Here is a 22,018-nt window from a genome sequence, read left to right on the forward strand (position 1 = left end):
GATTAGTTTAATGTGGCATCAACTATTCTGTGTCTTCTGAACCACTGGCTCTTACCTCTGTAATAGACTTCGACAAACAGCTGATCTTCCACGGAGTTCAGCCAGATCTCACATTTATCGAAATTTTTCTGATACTCAATATCCAACTTAGAGCAGGCATTCTCAGACAGATACTTTCCATGTTTTTTCACAAATGTTTCCTGGAATTATTGAACAAGAGAAGGATAAGATATTAGATTTTAAATAAATGTAAAGATTCTTTCTAAGCTCAGTGGCCATGCAGCCATGTTGTTAATGCTCCTTGTGCGCTTCAGGACAATTGGCTGCCAGCTCCCAGCCATCGTCAACAAACGTCACTCATTGCACAAGTGGAAGACAAGAACCTTGTGTGATTTCCTTGTGTGGAATTACAGATAAACTGTCCATTCAGACCAAGTGGTGTATGCTGCCATTTAAATGTTACCTGAGTCTTCACTCACTACACCACATGTGACCTTTCCTTTCCTTACTCCTGCATGTATGTCCCGAACAAGGACCCCCATCCTGTTTTTATAAGACTACTGAATGGATTCTGCATGATGACATGAACTCTTGACAATCTATTTTCACAATCTACCTCGTAATGCCCTTCCACCTTATTGGCTGCATGCACTGCACGTTCTCTGCATCTGTAACACTGGGTTTTTCAATCCCTGTTGCTTTGCCCTTGTGTTACCTCAAAGTGAAATGATCCATAGGGATGGCACAGAAAGTAAAACTTTTCACTGTTTCACATGACCATAATAAACCAATATCCTCACCAGGCCATTCACCTCCTGACAGCAAGCTCCACATCCTCAGAAGGCTCGGAGCAAGAAGTGTAGTGGAACATGCACAAAATGCTGGAGGATCTCAGCAGGTCAGGCAGTATCTTGGGAGAGGAAAAAGCTCTCAGCATTTCTGGCCAAAACCCTTCATCGGGACTGGAAAGGAAGGGGGAAGAAGCCAGAGTAAGGAGGGAGAAATGTGTAACATGCTGAAGGAAAAGTATGATAGGGACAGTAAAGCGCCTGCCAAACAAATCTGCCTGTTAACTGAGTGAGTGAGAAAACAGCATGTAACTGCTTAGTGTAACTGTTCAAGGCAGTCTGAAACAACCTTTGGTGGGTGGTTCTGTCAATCCAGTGGGTGATGTTAACAGTGATGTGACTAGCATGCAGCCAACATTGAATAGACCCCAGAAGCAGTGACAACTTGGGAACTCCATAAGGAATACACCACTGACTCAATGGAGACCTCTGGTGGCTTCAGTGATGATGACAGTGATGTGTAACGGGTCTGGCAGCCATGTCACTACTTGCTCCAATAAAAACTAAGAGAGTAAAAAGCACACAAGAAAGACAATGGAAATTATGTAAGAAAACAGGATGTCTACCATCAACCTCCAGAACTAGGAAAAACTGACAAATGGTCCAAAGAAATTCCATATCCCTAAAAAAGAAACTTAGAGGCTTGGTCTGAACGTCAGTGAATTAAGAACATATACAAATTGCATCCATATGATGGCAGTTAAATATTACCTGTCTTCTCAGCAAATAAGACAGTTGATATGTTGACTTAACGACGGTGTAAGAAAAGATAAACTGAATTTACCATATGATTGGGATGTAATTCATAAATGGTTGGAATGACAATCTCCAACACAGTCTGATGGGAGGAAAGTGGAAGAACAGCACCTTATATTCTGTCTGGGTAGCCTCCAACCTGATGCCATGAACATCGATTTCTCGAATTTCAGGTAATGCCCCACCATCTCCCTCTCCTTCACCATTTCCCATCCCCTTTTACCTCCTTGCCCACCCATCCGCAACCCCAGGATAGGGAGTTTGTAGAGTGCCTAAGGGATGCATTCTTGGAACAGCTTGTACGAGAGCCGACCAGGGACAAGGCTATTCTGGATTTAGTGTTATGTAATGAACAGGATTTGATAAGCGATCTTGAAGTAAAGGAGCCATTAGGAGGTAGTGATCATAATATGATAAGTTTTTATCTGTAATTTGAGAAGGATAAGGGCAGCTCGGAGGTGTCAGTGTTGCAGTTGAACAAAGGAGACTATGGAGCCATGAGGGAGGAGCTGGCCAAAGTTAACTGGATGGATATCCTAGCAGAAAAGACAGTGGAACAGCAATGGCAGGTATTCTTGGGAATAATGCATAAGGTGCAAAATCAGTTTATCCCCAGGAGAAGGAAGGATTCAAAGGGGGGAAAGGGGCCACAGTGGTTGACAAAGGAAGTCAGAGATTGCATAGCATTAAAAAAAAGTATGACAGAGCTAAGGTGAGTGGGAGGACAGATGATTGGGAAATTTTTAAGGAACAACAGAACTTACTAAAAAGGCAATACGGGGAGAAAAAATGAGGTATGAACGCAAGCTAGCCAGGAATATAAAGGAGGATAGCAAAAGCTTTTTTAGGTATGTGAAGAGAAAGAAGATAGTTAAGAACAATGTTGGGCCCTTGAAGAATGAATTGGGTGAAATTGTTATGGGAAACAGAGAAATGGCAGAAGAATTTAATAAGTACTTTAGATCTGTCTTCACTAAGGAAGACACAAGCAATCTCCCAGATGTATGGATGGGCCAAGGACATAGGGTAACAGAGGAAATGAAACAGATTGACATTAGGAAGGAAACGGTGATGAGAAGACTGATGGGACTGAAGGCTGACAAATCCCCAGGTCTAGATGGTCTGCACCCTAGGGTACTAAAGGAGGTGGCCCTGGAAATTGCAGATGCATTGGTAATCATTTTCAAATGTTCCTTAGATTCAGGATCAGTTCCTGAGGATTGGAGAATGGCTAATGTTATCCCACTTTTTAAGAAAGGAGGGAGGGAGAAAACAGAGAACTATCGAACTGTCAGCCTGACATCGGTGGTGGGAAAGATGCTAGAGTCCATTATTAAAGATGATATAGTGGCATATCTAGATAGCAGTGATAGGATTGGGGTGAGCCAGCATGGATTTACCAAGGGTAAATCATGCTTGACTAATCTATTGGAGTTTTTCGAGGATGTCACCAGGAAGTTAGACGGGGGAGATCCAGTGGATGTAGTGTACCTCGATTTTCAGAAGGCATTTGATAAGGTCCCACATAGGAGATTGGTAGGTAAAATCAGAGCTCATGGCATTGGGGGGAAGATATTGACATGGATAGAAAACTGGCTGGCAGATAGAAAGCAAAGGGTAGCGGTGAATGGGTGTTTCTCGGAATGGCAGGTGGTGACTAGTGGGGCGCCACAGGGCTCCGTATTGGGACCACAGCTGTTTACAATTTACGTCAATGATTTAGATGAAGGCACTGAGAAAAACAGATACTAGGCTGGGTGGCAGTGTGACATGTGATGAGGATGTTAGGAGAATTCAGGGTGACTTGGATAGGCTGGGTGAGTGGGCAGATACTTGGCAGATGACGTTTAATGTGAATAAGTGTGAGGTTATCCACTTTGGGAGTAAGAACAGGAAGGCAGATTATTATCTGAACGGTGTAAAGTTAGGTAAGGGAGAAATACAAAGAGATCTAGGAGTCCTTGTTCATCAGTCACTGAAGGTGAATGAGCAAGTGCAGCAGGCAGTGAAGAAGGCTAATGGAACGTTGGCCTTTATTACAAAGGGAATTGAGTACAAGAGCAAGGAAATCCTCTTGCATTTGTACAGGGCCCTGGTGATACCACACCTGGAGTATTGTGTACAGTTTTGGTCTCCAGGGTTAAGGAAGGACATCCTGGCTGTAGAGGAAGTGCAGCGTAGATTCACAAGGTTAATTCCTGGGATGTCTGGACTGTCTTACGCAGAGAGGTTAGAGAGACTGGGCTTGTACATGCTGGAATTAAGGAGATTGAGAGGGGATCTGATTAAAACATATAAGATTATTAAGAGATTGGACAAGATAGAGGCAGGAAATATGTTCCAGATGCTGGGAGAGTCCAGTACCAGAGGGCATGGTTTGAGAATAAGGGGTAGGTCATTTAGGACAGAGTTAAGAAAAAACTTCTTCTCCCAGAGAGTTGTGGGGGTCTGGAATGCACTGCCTCGGAAGGCAGTGGAGGCCAATTCTCTGGATGCTTTCAAGAAGGAGCTAGATAGGTATCTTATGGATAGGGGAATCAAGGGAAATGGGGTCAAGGCAGGAACCGGGTATTGATGGTAGATGATCAGCCATGATCTCAGAATGGCGGTGCAGGCTCAAAGGGCCGAATGGTCTACTTCTGCACCTATTGTCTATTGTCATCACCTCCCTCTGGTGCTCCTCCCCCTTTCCTTTCTTCCATGGCCATCTGTCTCTTTCACCAACTTCCCAGCTCTTTACCTCATCCCTCCCCCTTCGGGGTTCACCTATCACCTGGTGTTTCTCTCCTCTCTCCTCCCACCTTTTAAATCTACTCCTCAGCTTTTTTTCTCCAGTCCTGCCAAAGGGTCTCGGCCCAACATGTCCACTGTAATCTTTTCCGTACATGCTGCCTGGCCTGCAGAGTTCCTCCAGCATTTTGTGTGTGTTGCTCGGATTTTCAGCATCTGCAGATTTTCTCTTGTTTGTGGGAGGAAAGTGATTGGTTGCTTACAAAAGGCTTCAGAGGATGTTTCTGAATATGAGGACTGCTAATGGACAGGTTGGATCAGCTAATGAGAAGTATAAGCAATAACTGAGGATAATACAGAAGAATCCACATATGACCCTTTCAAGTTGGTCTTCGCGGATGGCTTGAAACTAGATGTTGTCAAAACAGTGAGGCTAACAAAGCAAATTGGAGTGAGACTGTCATTTCCTACGGTAATCTGGTGCAGACTGCCCAAAAAGTGGAGTGAGATATTGAAGTCTGAATAAGATTAGTACAGACGAACCAACAGTCTACACCTGCTAACTAACGGAGTAAGTCAAGAGAATTCACAGCAATATGTTAATTTACTAGTTGGAAATGAATGCGGTGTATTTTATTTGTTCAATTATCTAGCCTTCAAGCGACACCCAATGCAAGTTTGGACAAGGCATAATTGCAACAAGAGAAAGTAATTTACCTGCAACAGTAGATTTCCCGAGACAAACGAGAAATCACTGAAGATCACACAAAGGCCATTATATCAGCAAAACCAACTAAAACAGTCCAGCAGCTTCGATCATTTCTGGGTTTGTGTAACTCCAACAGAGCAAGGGTTGATTCGTATGCTGAAATTGCTCAACCTCTCAGTAGTCTGCTGAAAGGCAGCAAGCATTCCGATGACCCTGCGACTCTTAACGAAGAGCAGATGGAAGCTTTTCGAACATGAAGCTGATGTTAACTGCTGCACCTGCATTGTGAATCACTGATATGGGAAGACCATTTATCCTGTATGTCAACGAGAAGCATAGCTACATGACAGCAGTTTTAACTCAAGAACTGGGAGCCCAACAATGTCCTGTTGGTTACTACTCTGCCAAATGTAAAGGTCACTCCAAAATGACCACAACGGAAAGTTGTGGAAACACATCTGCAGACAAAGCTACAGAAAGGGCAGCAAGGGAAGGAACAAAGAAAATAGAAGAAAACCTGACAGTTGGAACAGTGGAAACCAGGTTGAACTCTGTACAAGATTATTCGGAAATGCAAGATCAATGATGAGTCCAAGGAAAGTATTCCTGGCCCTGGATGAAAAATCTCAGAGAGGCTGATAAACATGCTACAGCAGACAGTTTAATTGATTATTGTGTGAAATTAACCCAAGTTGTTTTGTCGGTTTTTGCTGCTTGGAGTGGTCATTTGAAAGGAGGACATTCCTGATTCCTGACAAGTGGGTCCTGGTCCAGAAAGCTCATAAGGACCCACTGGGAGCTCAGTGGCAAGGTCACTGTTAAAGATCAATTCAGCAGTCAGGGCAGAATGCAAAAGCAAGTGGATTCATGCCAGCCCCTGCAAGCAAGCTGAAGTGACACCAGATTAAGACGAGTACTGTGAGAAGACTTCAAGCATGAATATAATTATTGGACATTAAGGACTTCACTTTGATGTTTCTTGTCGTTATATATTTAGCTACTTTTCCTACTTATGGTGTGCCATTAGAAATGGCTTGTAACTTATACTTACAGGTATCACATGAAAATGCAGATGCTGTTAATGATTTAAATGGTTGGGTATGTCAATACATAACACATACCGAAAGTATTCACCAACCAACGTTAGGCATTCCTACAGACCTAGAGCAAGTACGTCCCCTTTTCATTAAATATTCCAGTGATGGTGAAGTAGGTACGGTACCTGTGCTTCATCATTCTGATGAGGGCTGTGAGTATACGATGATCATACACCACACATATCATCTTAAACTGAGTAATTTATGTGAATAAAATCAACATGATTTGAGAAGTGACACATCTGACCCCCTATCCATATTGTAGCCTTAGACATTACTAATTTGGCTGACCACATTCATAAAGAAGTTGCTGATAGATGGGATTTCTATAGTTGGATTCATTTCAGTCTTGGAAGCTGGGGTCACTCTATATTAAAATTCATAATATTCATTTTGATATGCATTACTGTATTATAATCTACATTTTTTGTGTTTGTTTAAAGGCAATCATCACCAGAATAATCCAAATTCATAAAAGCTTTCCTGATGTATCCAATCATGATGTAATGCTATGAATGCTTTGAAGATATATTCTTTGATATTATACATCTGATGTAGTTTTGAATACTCTATAGTATAGAGACTTTAAGGTTTTTCTGCCTCTGAATTTTCTGATGCAGTGATTCTAAATGTGTGATTTAGAATAAAAGGTGGTGGGGGGATTGTTGGAATCAGATTTTTTTATGCCTTTAATAAGGTAATAGTTGAGTTAATAAGTTTTTAGCAAGATTGAAATTATAGTTTATAATATATATATATATATTTAACAAGCCCGTATTTTTCACAATATGTGGTGCTTTGTTCCACCTATAGGTGTCAAAGCAGTATAGCAGTTACACAGTGGTTTAACACCTTTTCATTTTTCGTTGGCTAAGTGTAAGCACATGACACATATGCTGTGACTGTTATCTGGCCCTTTCCTTAACTCATGAATTTGCCTTAGCTCAGTATAAAAGTGTCAGCCTCTGCAAAAGTTGCCATCTTGTCTTTGTCTTAGGTTTCTTCTCTTGCTTTCGTATGCTTTATCTGTTTCGATGATAAAATAAATGTTAGTGAAGCAACAAGTTTTCACTCATTCTCGACTCCTAAAAGAAGTTGGAGATCGAAAAATCTTCAGATTCCACATTCCCAACCCCCTGATTTATGAACAGTGTTGACCGCAGAATGAATGCTGATCAGGGTACCCCAAAACTCCCCTATGCTTTTTCAAAATGGTACCTTGGGTTCTTTAGCATGAATGTGAGAGTGTCAATAGGGCTTTGGTTTCATAAAACTAACAAGATTAGCTAGACTAGATGTAGGAAAGATGTTCCTAAGCATTTAGGAAGAGGCAAGGACAAATTCTTTCTTCAAGAGATTGGTGAACTTATGAAACTTTTTTCAGTAGAAAGCAGCTGGAACCAAATCATTAAATATACACTCAGTGGCCATGTTATTAGATATCTTTTGTACCTAATAAAGTAGCCATTGAGTTTATGTTCACAGTCTTCTGCTTCTGTAGACCATCCACTTCAAGATTCAATATGTTGAATTCTTCTGCACACCACTGTTGTAATACTTTATTAGGTACATAAGTTGAAACGGTGTGGTCTTCTGCTATCAGTCACTTCAAGGTTTGACATGTTGTGCATTTGGAGATGCTCTTCTGCACCCCTCTGTTGAAATGCATGGTTATTTGAGTCAAAGTAACTTAGATCACATTTCTTCCCTATTCTGATGTTTGGTCTAAATAACAATTGATCATTGTGGAACAAGTTTAACAGTCTGTTCCTGTTCATAATTTCTTATGGTTTTTAAAGCCTTGTCTGAAAGAGAAATATCATCTCTTCTGTGCAGTATTCCTTGAACTGTTACTTATCTTTAAGACTCTGGAGTGGGACTTCAACCCACAACCTTCTAACTCGGGGCAAAAGTGCTGCCACCAAGCCACAGTTGAGCAAGATGGTACCCACCCCTCTGGAAGGCATTATCCTCCAATGAAGAGTATTGTAGTCTACGAGCTTTAACACAAAGCATGTTAAACACTAGCTTGTCATCTGTCTTTTCTCCATTGCACAAAAGATTCTACAGATACTGGAAATCCAGAATAACACATACAAAATGCTGGAGGAATGCAGCAGGTAAGGCAGCATCTATTGAAAGAAATAAACAGTCAACATTTCGAGTTGAGACACTTCATGAGTTCTGATGAAGGGTCTCAGCCTGAAATATCAACTGTTTATTCCTCTCCATAGATACCGTCTGACCTGCTAGGTTCCTCCAGCATTTGTGTGTGTGTGTGCCTTTTCTCTGTTGATGCTTTTCACTGAAAAGAAACACCCATTAAATTCTGTCACCACTGACATTGGGTAAGAATACCTCCTCTGAAACAAAATGGCTCTGGAATGGCCACAGAGACAATGGGAGGTGGTAGCCCTAATTGTACTTGCTGCCCACTTCAGTCAAGATGTATGCCTGTGCACCCCAGTTCTTTGTCAAGGAACAACAGCCACAGATCTCTCTTTCAAGAGACCTGTGAAATCTCAATTGTTGCCAGTTTATCACCAGCACGCTGGTCGGTGAGTATTTCATCAGTAAACAGTGCCCCCTTATCTCTCTCCGGCAGCTGCATGTGATAGTCCCATAAAGTGATCTTTGTGAACAGAAGGGGCTGTACTGGATGTACTGTTGCTCAGTCAGAGCTGTGCGAAAAGGTAATCTTTGGCGGTATGATGATATTTTGTTAAGGGGTCCTTGCATTTTGGTTCCGTTGAGCATGGAAGGTGGGAAGGATTAGTTTAAGCACAAGATATTCTGCAAATACTGGAAATCCAGAGCAATCCATAGCATAAACAGTTGACATTTAGGGCCAAGTCTCTTCATTAAGGTCCTAAAGAGTCTCAGCACAACGCATTGACTGCTTATTCCTCTCCACAAATGCTGTCAGACTTGCCGTTCCTCCAGTGATTTGTGTGTGTTGCTTGGGAAGGATAATTTACTTAGGGCAGTTGATGCTGCAGCTAGTGTGGGTAGGGCTCTAACAATTACACTGCTTCATCTCTCTGTGATATCCCCAAAAATGTCAAAGACACTGAAACACCCCCCCAAATACTACCCACCCATCAAACACCTTATGCTTCCAAATAGCAAATGTATCAACCAAACGCCATGGTCTGCTCTCCCACAATAACCACTATTCATAGCCTGTAATTGTCCCCTGCCTGACTTGCTACCAGTCCAGATTAAAGTCTTTTCCCACCCTCCCTTTCCTGTGCCACCAGCACATGGATTCACTGTACCATATGCTTATTCATAAAGCAAATACTTTTCCTTCCATATCTTTGGCACATTGGCTTTCATAAATCCGAGTATTCAGTACAGGAGTCAGGATGTTATATTGAAGTCATATAAAATATTGGTGAGGCCTAGTTTGGAGTACAGTATTTGTACAATCTGGTCACATATCTACAGAAAAGTTGTCAATATGATTATAAGCCTACAGGCAAAAATTTACAAGATTTTGCCATAAATTTAAGACCTGAGTTACCAGGAACAGTTGAATAGATTAGGACTGTATTCCCTGGAGTGTAGAAGAACGAGGGGAGATTAGACAGTTATGCAAAATTATGAAGGGTATAATTAAGTACATATATGTTACCATACACCAGCCAATCTGAGATTCATTTTCTTGCAGGCATTCACAGTAGAACAAAGAAATACAATAGAATCAATGAAAAACCCTTAGAGTCAATGACACACAAAGACGGACAACAACCGACGTGCAAAAGAAGACAATCTATGCAAATGCAACAAGAAAAAACAAATAATAAATAAATAGTACTGAGAACATGAGTCATAGAGCCCTTTAAATTGAGTCCTTAGGTTGTGGGATCAGTTCAGTGTTTTTGATGAACAAGAAGTATTTTAAAGCCAACTGGTTTGAGGAACCTTCCCATATCAGTAAGTCTGAGGAAGAACAGCTGACATTGGAATGCATAGTGCTCAGCGAGATCCCCTTTCTGACAGACACTGATTCTACTGTAATCAGTTCCTCTGATAAAGAAGAAAATGCTATCTAACCCATCCAGATCCTTGCAATGCCGTTGCCAAGGAACACTTATACCTCCAGTGCTTCCGACCCTTAGTTATATGCCTTCTTCTGAAAGAAAAGCTGCATTTACTGTATGGAGAGTCTTGCATCTAGTCACAGGAACGCATGTGTAGTGTTCTTGCTCAGGTGTAAGAGAACGCTGAACTAAACACCGAGGTAAACAATGAAAACAGGATCGCAGTAAGATTAACCGTTTACTATTCACTCTTCCACATTAACGTATGGTGAAAACTGTTGATAAAACAATACAAGATTTGTACAGTATTTGTTTCCTTCTTGATATCACATTTACATCGTAAATACTTGCAAAAGTAAACTACAACAACTACATTACATAAAAATGCAGCGTACAGTCAGAATCTACCTACGCCATTGACTGCTTTAAATACACTTCAACACAAACTATCCGCAACTCTTTAACTAACGAAAACATAAACCTTATCAACCGTCATTACTTTTAACAGAATCAGCGTTAACATTTTAATTCAACATATCGATTATCTCATGAACTTACGGTGTTGCTTCACTATGTTTCTAGTGCGTAGAAATAAACTTTTCTTGCGCTGATCTTGCACATGTGAGCCCCCTCCTTCCCGTTTCTCCAAACCGGTATTTTCCCACAAGACGTGGCGAAACCGGATGTGACGTCATCACATGCCGCGATATATCACAGACAACGAATTTACTTTAAACAATCCTAACTTTAACTAAAAAATGCTAACAAACCAATTACTAAAGCAAAAATATTATAAACTAAACAAATGCCATAAAGGCAACACAGCATGCCACCGGGGAGAATTCGACCACTTCTCTTTAACCGGAGCCATGGGCTCCTTCATTGGTTGGTATTGGTTTGTTGTTACATGTGTCAAGATACAGTGAAAAGCTTGTCTTGCACACTCTTCCTACAGATCACATCACTGCACAGTGCATTCAGCTAGAATAAGGTAAAACAATAACAATGCAGAAGGTGCCTAATGAGTGTATAATGCAGCTGATGAAAGTTGATCCATATTACCACACGTTTTAAAGTTGCTGCTGAGCTTTCCCATAAGGAATGAATTCTCATTTTTCAACTATAAGAAAAGTAATTAATCCTTAATTTGCCAAAAAGGTACAAGTTCTGTAAACGTTACTCAATTGGCTTCCAGCTGGTTATTTGCCTGATCGCCTTGAGCGCATGGATTTGGGCAAGTGTGCTGGTAATTTAATATGGAAAATAAACCTAACAAGATTTAAATTTCACATGACGAAATTGATAGTACCACTTTCTCACAGTGATTAAAATCTGAGACAAACATGCTGTAAAGAAAAGAAAACTGAGGCTCAAAACAAAGCACTTGCTTTAATCAGACAAGGCTTTACGGTCAGCATAAGCAAAAAGACTGATTAAAGCACGCTAGCTGGTATATAATTAAAGTCACACAGGGGCTGATGGGTAATCCTTTTGCTTCACATTGCGCTAGCAGGTTTTCTAAACTTTTACATGGTCCTGAACAACACACAGACACACACACACGCACACACAGACAGACAGACAGACACACACACACACACACACACACACACACACACACACACACACACACACACACACACACACACACAGACAGACAGACACACACACACACACACACACAGACACACACACACACACACACACATACAGACACAGACACACACACACACACACACACACATATACACACACACACAGAGACAGACACACACACACACACACACACACACACACACACACACACACACACACACACACACACACACACACACACACACACACACACACACACACGATGCTGGAGGAGCTCAGCAGCGCCGGCAGCATCTATGGAGAGGAATAAATAGTTGGCATTTTGGGCCAAGACTCTTCATCCTCCAGAATTTTGTGTATGTTGCTCAAGACTTCCAGCATCTGTAGAATCTCTTGTTGCCATGACCCTGAAACTGGTTTCCAAAACTAGGGAACCCTGAGATATTTTATAAAAATATAAAATGGTGGATTAATATTCCAAAGCATAGCACTTAATCTTTATCCGATGATACTTTTTAAGTGGCTGTCTCTTAGAATTGAGAATGACTTGCTTCCATATAGAGTGCCTGATGGGTCTGACAGGATCTCCAAGCCAGAGGAGCTTGCCTGGATAGTTGAGTCATTCAAGAGATTCTGTTCTCCTTCTATAATTCTCGTTTGCTCTGTGCCTGCTCCAGGAGACTTCTCTTTCTGTTCTTCCTTTGAGCTGTACACGTTTTACGCTGGTGAAGGTGGATCAAGCTGTCTGGTATCCGTCATTAAGGACTTCCGTCACCCAGGATCATGAGAAAAAGAAAAACTCTTCTCTTTGCTACCATTTAGAGGAAGTACAGGAGTCTGAAGACACACACTCATTGTTTCAGGAACAGCTTCTTCCTCGTCTCCATCAGATTTCTGAGTGGACAATGAACCCATATACAATACTTCACTATTTTTTTTCTTTGCTTTTTTTTTGCACTACTTAAACATTTAGCAAAACAACAAATTTCACGACATATGTCAGTGATATTAAACCTGATTGTGATTCAATTCATTGGCAGCAATGGTAACCCCAAGCCAGCAGCCCATCTTTTCTGCTCCACATTTCCAATCCATCCCTCCAACAACCCACTAGTCACTGGCCATAAAGTTGGGTCAGTGCCCCACTGTGATGCAAGGAATTGGTTAAAGACTGACCCAGGATTGTGCTTTTCCACCTTTTCTAATTGTTAGCATTACCTGGAAGCTGTAAGTAACGAATATACCAGGAACGATCCTGACAACATGAACTGTTACACCATTGCTAGTTGACTTAGTAAGTAACAAATGGGCTCTGTTGTTAATTTATAAGTTATTCTGGGTATTGTTTCCCAATAACGTTAGGAATTTTTAACTGCACTGTCTCATACCAGAGGGTGCATTGCAGATGAGAGGGGGATGTGAGGGGTAAGTTTTTTTTATTCAGAGAGTGGTGTATGCCTGGAAAGCACTCCCTAGTATGGAGCTAGAGGCATTTGGAGTGTTGTGTACAGTTCTGGTCACTGAATTATAGGAAAGATGTCAACAAAATAGAGAGAGTACAGAGGGGATTTACTCGAATGTTACCTGGGTTTCAGCACCTAAGTTACAGAGAAAGGTTGAACAAGTTAGGTCTTTATTCTTTGGAGCGTAGAAGGTTGAGGGGGGACTTGATAGAGGTATTTAAAATTATGAGGGGGATAGATAGAGTTGACGTGGATAGGCTTTTTCCATTGAGAGTAGGGGAGATTCAAACAAGAGGACATGAGTTGAGAGTTAAGGGGCAAAAGTTTAGGGGTAACACGAAGGGGAACTTCTTTACTCAGAGAGTGGTAGCTGTGTGGAACGAGCTTCCAGTAGAAGTGGTAGAGGCAGATTCGATATTGTCATTTAAAAAAAAGTTGGATAAGTATATGGACAGGAAAGGAATGGAGGGTTATGGGCTGAATGCAGGTTGGTGGGACTAGGTGAGAGTAAGCGATTAGCATGGACTAGAAGGGCCGAGGTGGCCTGTTTCCGTGCTGTAGTTGTTATATGGTTACATTAGAGGCTTTTAAGAAATGTTTGGGTAGGCATATGGCTGTAAGGAGGATGGAGGGATATGGACATGGTGCAGGTAAGAAAGATTAGTGTTTGGGTGTTTTTGATTTGCTTTTTAGCTGCTTCGGCATGACTGTGAGCTGAATGACCCATTCCTGCAATGTACTGTTCTATGTTCTGTGTTCTAGCTGCCAGTGAGCGTCACTTTAATTCGACAGCTCTGATTAGTGTCAGGGTTTACCTCGGACCCAGAAAAGGTTGCAGGGGAGCCGACAAGTGCCAGACCAAAGTGTGTGGTGACAGGCTGCACAAGGCAGAAAATACATGAGGCCCGTCAAAATGATAGGCCTGGAACTCGTCAAAACGAAGCACAAGGAATCAAATACTAAACAGTAAAAGGAGTATCTATCTCCCAATGCAGACAAATCCATCTAGAAGTACACATACTTCGTATATGTAATCATCACAACCTGTAATTAATGGATGCTTTTCTAGGGGATGTGTGAAGTTAGGTGAAGCATCCTCCTTTATGGATTCAGTTGATCCGTCACAGCAATAGGGAACTAGATTTAGGGATTGGTATCTGGGCAGAGCACATTTTTAGTTTGGCTTGATATTAAGACAAACAACAAAGGCAACTTGATGACTTAATTGAAGTAAATATCACAGGAGAGCCCAACTTTAAATGCATGGATGGAAATTACAATGGACATTTACAAAATGGAGAAGATAACAGCATCTGTTAATCATAAGCTGGAACAATTTGATTCAAACTGGGGAAAATGGTTTAACTACATAATGCCTCATAGGCCTGATTTTATTCTCACAAATCAATGAATATGTTGTAAAAAAGATCACTCCCTACTTGTACATAGTTTTTTCCTTTTGCTTGTTTTTTCTTTCCACTCTTTTCTATAAGTGTATACTTCAGATAAGTACTTTGTGGAGATTTGTGATATATATGATTATATGATATATATGTACAATGTCTGAAATACATCTTATGGAAATGTTTGTTTGATGATGAACTTCAATAAAAAAAATAAATTACAAAAAAAAACGCAAGGCATGTTATCAAGGAAAACTTGAAGATTGTAAACAGAAAGCCTTGAGGCGGAGACGTACCAGACTGAAACACTGTGTTTTTCCTTTTACACTAAAATTGCCTCATTTGGCCACGGTGTGTTTGAGCTTCCTATTGAGGAGCTTCTTGCTCGTTGCCATGGTGCCGTTGGTATGTGCAGTCTTTCTGTTGTATTTAATCAGAAGCCTTGAAGAAAGAGTCAACAGGAGGCAGAGAACGAGCTGTTGCTACACAACATTTTCAGATGGACAATGCAGCTTGGGCTTTACAGCTCCTAAAAATGACATTTCAGAGCAAGGAAAGCCAAATGTCCACAGGATTGAGGAGAATAGTTTTATCAGAGTAAGGCTGGCTAGGCACATTGTGGTCCAATTTCACATTCTGAGCCTATGTCAATAGTGAATTAGCAGCCTAAGAACCCAATGATACAAGATCCTGAATAAGAACATATATAAGAACAACATATACAAAATTATGAGGAGTGTCGATGGGGTAAATGCAAGCAGGTTTTTTCCATTGGGGTTGGGTGAAACTACAACTAGAGGTCATGGGTTAAGGCTGAAAGGTGAGATTTTAAGGGGAAAATGAGGGGCAACTTCTTCACTCGGAGGATGCCTTGTTAACATTGCTCTTGTATCTACTTCCTCTGGCAATGCTTTCTAGGCACTTATCACTCGTGCAAAAAAAACTTCTCTTGTTAATCTCCTTTAAATTTGTCCCCTCTCACCTTAGACCTATAAGACATAGGCAGGAGCAGAATTAGGTCATTTGGCACATCAAGGCTGCTCCGCCATTTCGTCATTGCTGACTTATTATCCCTCTCAACACTATTCTCCTGCCTTCTCCCCGTACCATCTGACAGCCTTCCTAATCCAGAACCTATCAACTTCTGCTTTAAATATATTCAATGACATGGCCCCCACTGCCGTCTGTGGCAATGAATTCCACAGATTCACCAACCTCTGGCTAAAGAAATTCCTCTTCATGTCTGTTCCAAAGAGGTGAGACTGTCCTCCAGTCCTATGCTCCCCAAATATAGGAAACACCCTCTTTACCATGTCTTCACTATCAATGCCTTTCAACCTTACAACTGTGTCTTTGAGAATCTTGTGAGAACCCCTCTTATTGATTAACCTAGTCACTAGGTTGTAGTGGAATGTTCTAAAAGTTTTACCATACATTTTCTAGATTCTAGTGAATGTACAGGCTGTTGGTTTTAGTTGGAGACAGGTATACCCTTCCCAGGGTAGGCTTTTAATTTTGCTTGTGCACAGTGCCTCACTTGTACGGGTGAGATATCAACTGCTGAATAGCGTGCTGAGCTACGAGACAGAACCTGGAATTTGCTCTGTCATTTTATGAGATGGTTTCACTCAGTTAGATCATGATTGTCAGCAAAGTGAACCAAGACCAGTTGAGCAAAACAAGCAGGGCCAATTCAGATTAAATTGTTAAAATGCTTCTCAGTCACTTTACAAATTGGCTGGTATCTCAAAGAACATCCTGGTTGCTTCAATCAATCATTTAAAAGTAAAAACAAACCTGAGATGTGGAAATCTGAGCGCTTATCTTTTCACATGAGAGTGAAAAAGTTGAGACAGGCCCCTAGGCTCAACTCATCACTGCTGATCCACGTGCACGCCAAAGCAAGTCCCATGTGCCAGCATTTTGCACACATCCTTCCAACCCCTTTCTATCTGTGTACTTAGTCAAATATGTTTTAATGTTGTTTAATTGTACCTGCCCCAACCATTTCCCCTGGCAGCTTGTTTGATATACCCACCTCCCTCTGAATAAAGAAGTTGCCCTTCAGATCCCTTTTAAATCTTTCCCCTCTCACCTTAAATCTATGCTCTCTAGTGCTTGCTTCTCTTTTTCTCAAAATTCAAATTAAATTTATTATCAAAGTATAGATACGTCACCATAAGCAACCATGAGATTCATTTTCTTGTGGGCATTTCACAGTAAATAGAAAGAAACAATAGAATCAATTTAAAAAACTCACACAACAGAGACAGACAAGCAACCAGCATGCAAAAGACAACAAACTGTGCAAAAACAAAATGACAAAAAATAAACAATGAATCGGAATCAGGTTTAATATCACCAGTATATGTCATGAAATTTGTGGTAGCACTACAATGCAATACATGATAATAGAGAAAAAAACTGAATTATAGTAGATATACACACACAGATACGTGTGTGTGTGTGTGTGTGTATCTATGTATGTTAAATTATATAAGTAGTGCTAAAAATAGTAATTTAAAAAAATCGAAAACATGATTTGTAGAGTCGTTAGAAGCAAGTCCATAGGGTATGGAATTATTTCAGTGTAGGGGTGAATGAAATTGTCCACTCTGGTTCAAGAGCCTGATAACTGCTCCCGAACCTGATGGTGTGTGCCCTGAGGCTTCTGTACCTTCATCCCGTTTGGTAGCACTGAGAGAGAGCATAGCCTGGAGGGTAGGTGTCCTTGATGGTGTGTGCTGTTTTCCTTCGATGTGCTCCTTGTAAATGTGTTAAATGGCTGGGACGGTTTTATCTATGCTGAACTGGGCTGTGTCCACTACACTTTGTAGGCATTTTTGTTCAAGGGCATTGGTGCTCCATACCAGGCTGTGATGCAACCAGCCAGTATACTCTTCACTGCTCATTTATGGAAGTTCGTCAAAGTTTTAGATATCATGCCAAATCTGCGCAGACTTCTAAGAAAGTAGAGGCACTACCATACCTTCTTTGTAATGCTAGTTACACGCTGGACCCAGGACTGATCCTCTGAAATGATAACGCTCAGAAATTTAAAGTTGTTGACTCTCTCCACCTCCGATGCCCTGATGAGGACTGGTTCATGGACCTCTGGTTTAGCTCTTTGCTCTTGCTGATATTGACTGAGGGGTTGTTGTCCTGGCACTGCTCAGCGAGATTTTCAGTCTCCCTCCTATATGCTGATATGTCACCATCTTTGATTCAGCCAATGATAGTGGTTTCATCAGCAATATAGCTTTGGAGCTGTGCCTAGCCATACAGTTGTAAGTTTGAAGTGAGTAGAGCAGGGAGAACGCATCCCTGTGGTGATCAATATTGTGAAGGAGATGTTGCCAATCTGAACTGACTGGGGTCTGCAAGTGAGGAAACCGAGGATCCAGTTGTTCCAATTTATCTAAATATGTTCAAGAGCAATTATCACCACTAAGCATCTTGATTGCAATGGCTTCCACACTTCTTTTCTGTCCCTCGAGACATCTTTAATCTGTAAATTACGGGCTTTGAAAAGCAAAACTTGAAGCCCTGTTACCACTACTAGGAAATCGCAAGACCACAGAACATGACCCCTAAGGATTGGAGTTGACAGTGGTGACAAATGATTCCAAGCCTGCAACGTTAACTGTTTCCTCTATCCACAGATTTTCTCAGAGCTGTTTCTCTCAGCTTGGGGCGGCATGGCAGCGTAATAGTTAGTTTAATGCTATTACAACACATGCTGTACGGTCGGGGTTCGATTCCCAACGTTGCCTGTGCATTCCTCCTGTGACCGCATGTGTTTCCTCCAGGAGCTCTGGTTTCCTCCCACAGTCCAAAGATGTACCGTCACGATTAGTGAGCTGTGGACATGTTACGTTAGTGCCAGAGACCTTGTGCCACTTGCAGGCTGCCAGCACAGTCCACGCCGATTTAATTTGATGCACATGACGCATTTTATGTACATCAAAATTTAAAGTTCAAAGTAAATGTATTATCAAAGTATATATATGTCACCATATACAACACAGATAACAATTTTCTTGCAGGCATACTCTCAATAAATCTATAGAATAATAACCCTAACAGAATCAATGTAAGAAAGAAATAATTAATAAGCAATAAATAACAAATAAAGCTAATTTAGTTTTTTTCTGCATTTTATTTCAGGTTTCTAGTGTCTGCAATTTGGTCCTTACAGTCCTGATGAAGGGTCTTACTCAAAATGTTAAACATTTATTCCCTTCCATTGATGCTGCCTGACCTGTTGAGTTTCTTTGACACGTTGTATGCGTTGTCCTTAACCGTATTCCATTTTAAAAGTCAGTTGACTGAAGGAATACAGGAGTTCTTAAAACTAAAAAAGCTGTTGTATTAAGTGCAATATAGCACCATGTCATGTCGAAGGGCTAAGCAAAATACACTATTTATCGTAAAATCCTTTCTTTTGGGGGAGGAAAGATGCTGGTAATTACAAAGCACAGCTGCTCAGCACAAGGCTGATGCTTTTTTGATTAAATGCAAACACACAGCAGAAGTTGCCTGTATGGTGGGTGAATTAGAAATTTAGAAACTAAATTTTCTTCGCCCTGCACTATTTAAAGTTTACCTTTGTTGTGAGACGGTATGCAGAGGCACTTTCTCTGCTAATGGCCAGTGCATTAGGTTCATTTATCAGGTTCCATTCTCTTAATTAACTCCGGAGTGACCCTGGATCTGGAAGGTCAACTGTGGAACTTGCAGGAGCCACAGATATTACAATGGGGAGTTCTGCAACTCCTGATGGATTACATCTGGCACAACCTGGTACCAAGCACCAAGGTGTCTCCAAATTCCACTGCTGGTAATCTTTGACCCCAATGCAACTCTTCATCTCTCAGTCAGAGATTAGTGCTGCTAAGATTCAATTTATTATAAAAGGATCTGCTGACTCTGGTGTTCGGATGTTTGCAGAATCTTCTCGTGCATTGTACAGAAAGCATTCTCCCAACTGGTATCTTTCTCATGGTTAAATGTCAATACTCATCACTCTTTGTCCACGAGTAAGAAGAAAGATATATAATGTGATGTCTCCATGATTAACATTAACTGTCCAGTGTCCTCTGTTTATCAAAAATAATTACACTGGACAACGAAGATTTTGCTTCCTGAATACTTCAGGCGTATCTTATGGATTTTGGGCTGCTGATCATGAAATCACCATGAAATTTCCTGATCATGCTCCAATTTTTTTGAAGTCTCCTATATTTGTTATTTCAATTCATAATTCAGGTCATTTAAAATGTTGCCCACAATGTAAGCTAAACGGTTTTCTATCTTGTCCAGACTGCTCAAGCAGAGAAGATGCTGCATGGCAGGACAAGTTTTAGAAAGGCTACTTATACACACATGCACACACCGTTCTATGCATTGTGCTTACGTGTATATCAGTTTGTGATCACGATGTGCATGCTCTACGTGTATAGCGTATTGTGTGTAACTCATTATAATAAAGTGATTGTATTTTCAGGAGTATTTATGATAACAAAATGTCTCGCCAATGTTGCAACAGCCACGATACTTTGTTATATTTGTGGCGAGTATTTGTTTAAATCTCAAAGACTGAGCATGACTCCTCTTATTAAGAAAGTCTATGAGCTCTACTTTGGGTGTAAAATTGGTGACCAAGACAAAGCCTGGGCTCCTCATATTTTTTTTCATTCCCATTTAGTCTTCCTCCCTGCAAATCCTGGCGCTGTCTGTGATGAGCATGGTGAAAGCTTTCATCAGGACATTGCGGTCATGGAGAAATGGTATCAGGGCAACTGGAATCCAGCAGTGCTGGCATTATTGTTGGACATTAAGTGAGAAGCCTCAGACACAGAGTACAAATGAGAACTGTCAACAAAGCATTTTTAGCAAAGTGTCAGCACCATTAAGCAATTATATGCATTATATTCAATAAAAGTTAATTTCTTGTTCCTCCAAATCAGAACTGAAATTTGTGTTTGGCTTTAAGTAGTTTATCACAAACAGAAAATTTCTGAGGAAGCAAAACAGTTCTGGATAAATTTGTTGTCCAGTGTAATAGAAGCAAAATATGATCAGAGATATTTAAAACTTCTGCATTTATTTAAAATTAAAAAAAATAAAGATAAGCTTTATTTGTCACATGTACTTTGAAACATACAGTGAAATGCATGAGTTTTGTCAATGACCAGCACAATTCAAGGATGACAGCGGCGGATTTGAACCCAGAGCACTGACACTGTAATAGTGTTACGATAACTGCTATGCTGCCATGCCACACTTTTCTTTCTATCAAAGATCATCATCATCATCATAATAAGCCAAAGTATGATCAAAGATATTCAAAACTGTCACATTTACTCTCCCAGCATGGTTCCCTCCATCTGGTAGGCCTAAACATGAAACACGAATTTCCGTGATTGTGTAAAGGCCATAGGCAAGGCAGTTCAGTGATATAACCTAGAAAACTCTCCAAGGAATCTACTCTCAGTGGCCACTTTATTAGGTACACCTGATGCCTATTTATTAATGCAAGTATTTAATCAGCCAATCATGTGATAGCAACTCGATGCTACAGCATACAGACATGGTCAAGAGGTTAATTTGTTGTTCAACCCAAAGTATGTGATCTAAGTGGAATTGACCGTGGAATGATTGCTGGTGTCAGACAGGGTGATTTGAGTATCTCAGAAACTTCTGATCTCCGGGGATTTTCATGCACAACAGTCTCTAAAGTTTACAGAGAATGGTGCAAAAAAACCCCACGAAAACATCCAGTAAGCGGCAGTTCTCTGGACGAAAACACCTTGTTAATGAGAGAAGTGAAAGGAGAATGGCCAGACTGGTTCAAGCTGACAGGAAGGCGACAGTGGCTCAGATTAACAACAGTGGTGTGCAGAAGAGCATCTCTGAATGTGCAGCATGTTGAACCCTGAAGTCGATGGCCTACAGCAGCAGAAGACAATGAACATGTACTCAATGGCCAATTTATTAGGTACCTCCTGTGTATGCTCCTTTTCAGAACGGAACAGTGTGAAGATCGACAGTAATTGTTGAACGTCTATCACTGTTTGCTGTTGCTTTAGGCATCCATTCCTGGACTATCCCTCTGCCTCCACCTGTGCACTGAATCTCTCTGCTTTTATATGCAGCAAAACATTTACTTTTTATTAAGAACTCACAGCTTATGATTCACCTCTGTCTGTTGAAATTCAGAATATAGTTATTACCAGGTACTAAATAAAATGGGATCACAGATGTAGAAGAGGCCATTCTGCCCATCATTCTCTTGTTAGCCACTCTTTCGTTTCTTCTCCAATAACCATGCAATTTTTTGCTTAACCCTTCAGGTATTTATCCCTGGC

The 22,018-nt window shown here is 40.9% G+C and overlaps 1 protein-coding gene across 2 annotated transcripts in view; it reads right to left on the reverse strand.

Moving 5' to 3' along the window:
* The window catches only part of podxl (podocalyxin-like), a 171,270-nt gene that overhangs the window by 24,746 nt on the left and 124,506 nt on the right, over window positions 1–22,018 (reverse strand). For both annotated transcript variants that reach the window (XM_073066774.1, XM_073066773.1), the window contains exon 5: window positions 56–200. In XM_073066774.1, the coding sequence (XP_072922875.1) occupies window positions 56–200 (145 nt within the window). The remainder of the gene's footprint in view (window positions 1–55; window positions 201–22,018) is intronic.

The sequence above is a fragment of the Hemitrygon akajei genome, chromosome 14 (assembly GCF_048418815.1).
Source record: "Hemitrygon akajei chromosome 14, sHemAka1.3, whole genome shotgun sequence".
NCBI lineage: Eukaryota > Metazoa > Chordata > Chondrichthyes > Myliobatiformes > Dasyatidae > Hemitrygon > Hemitrygon akajei.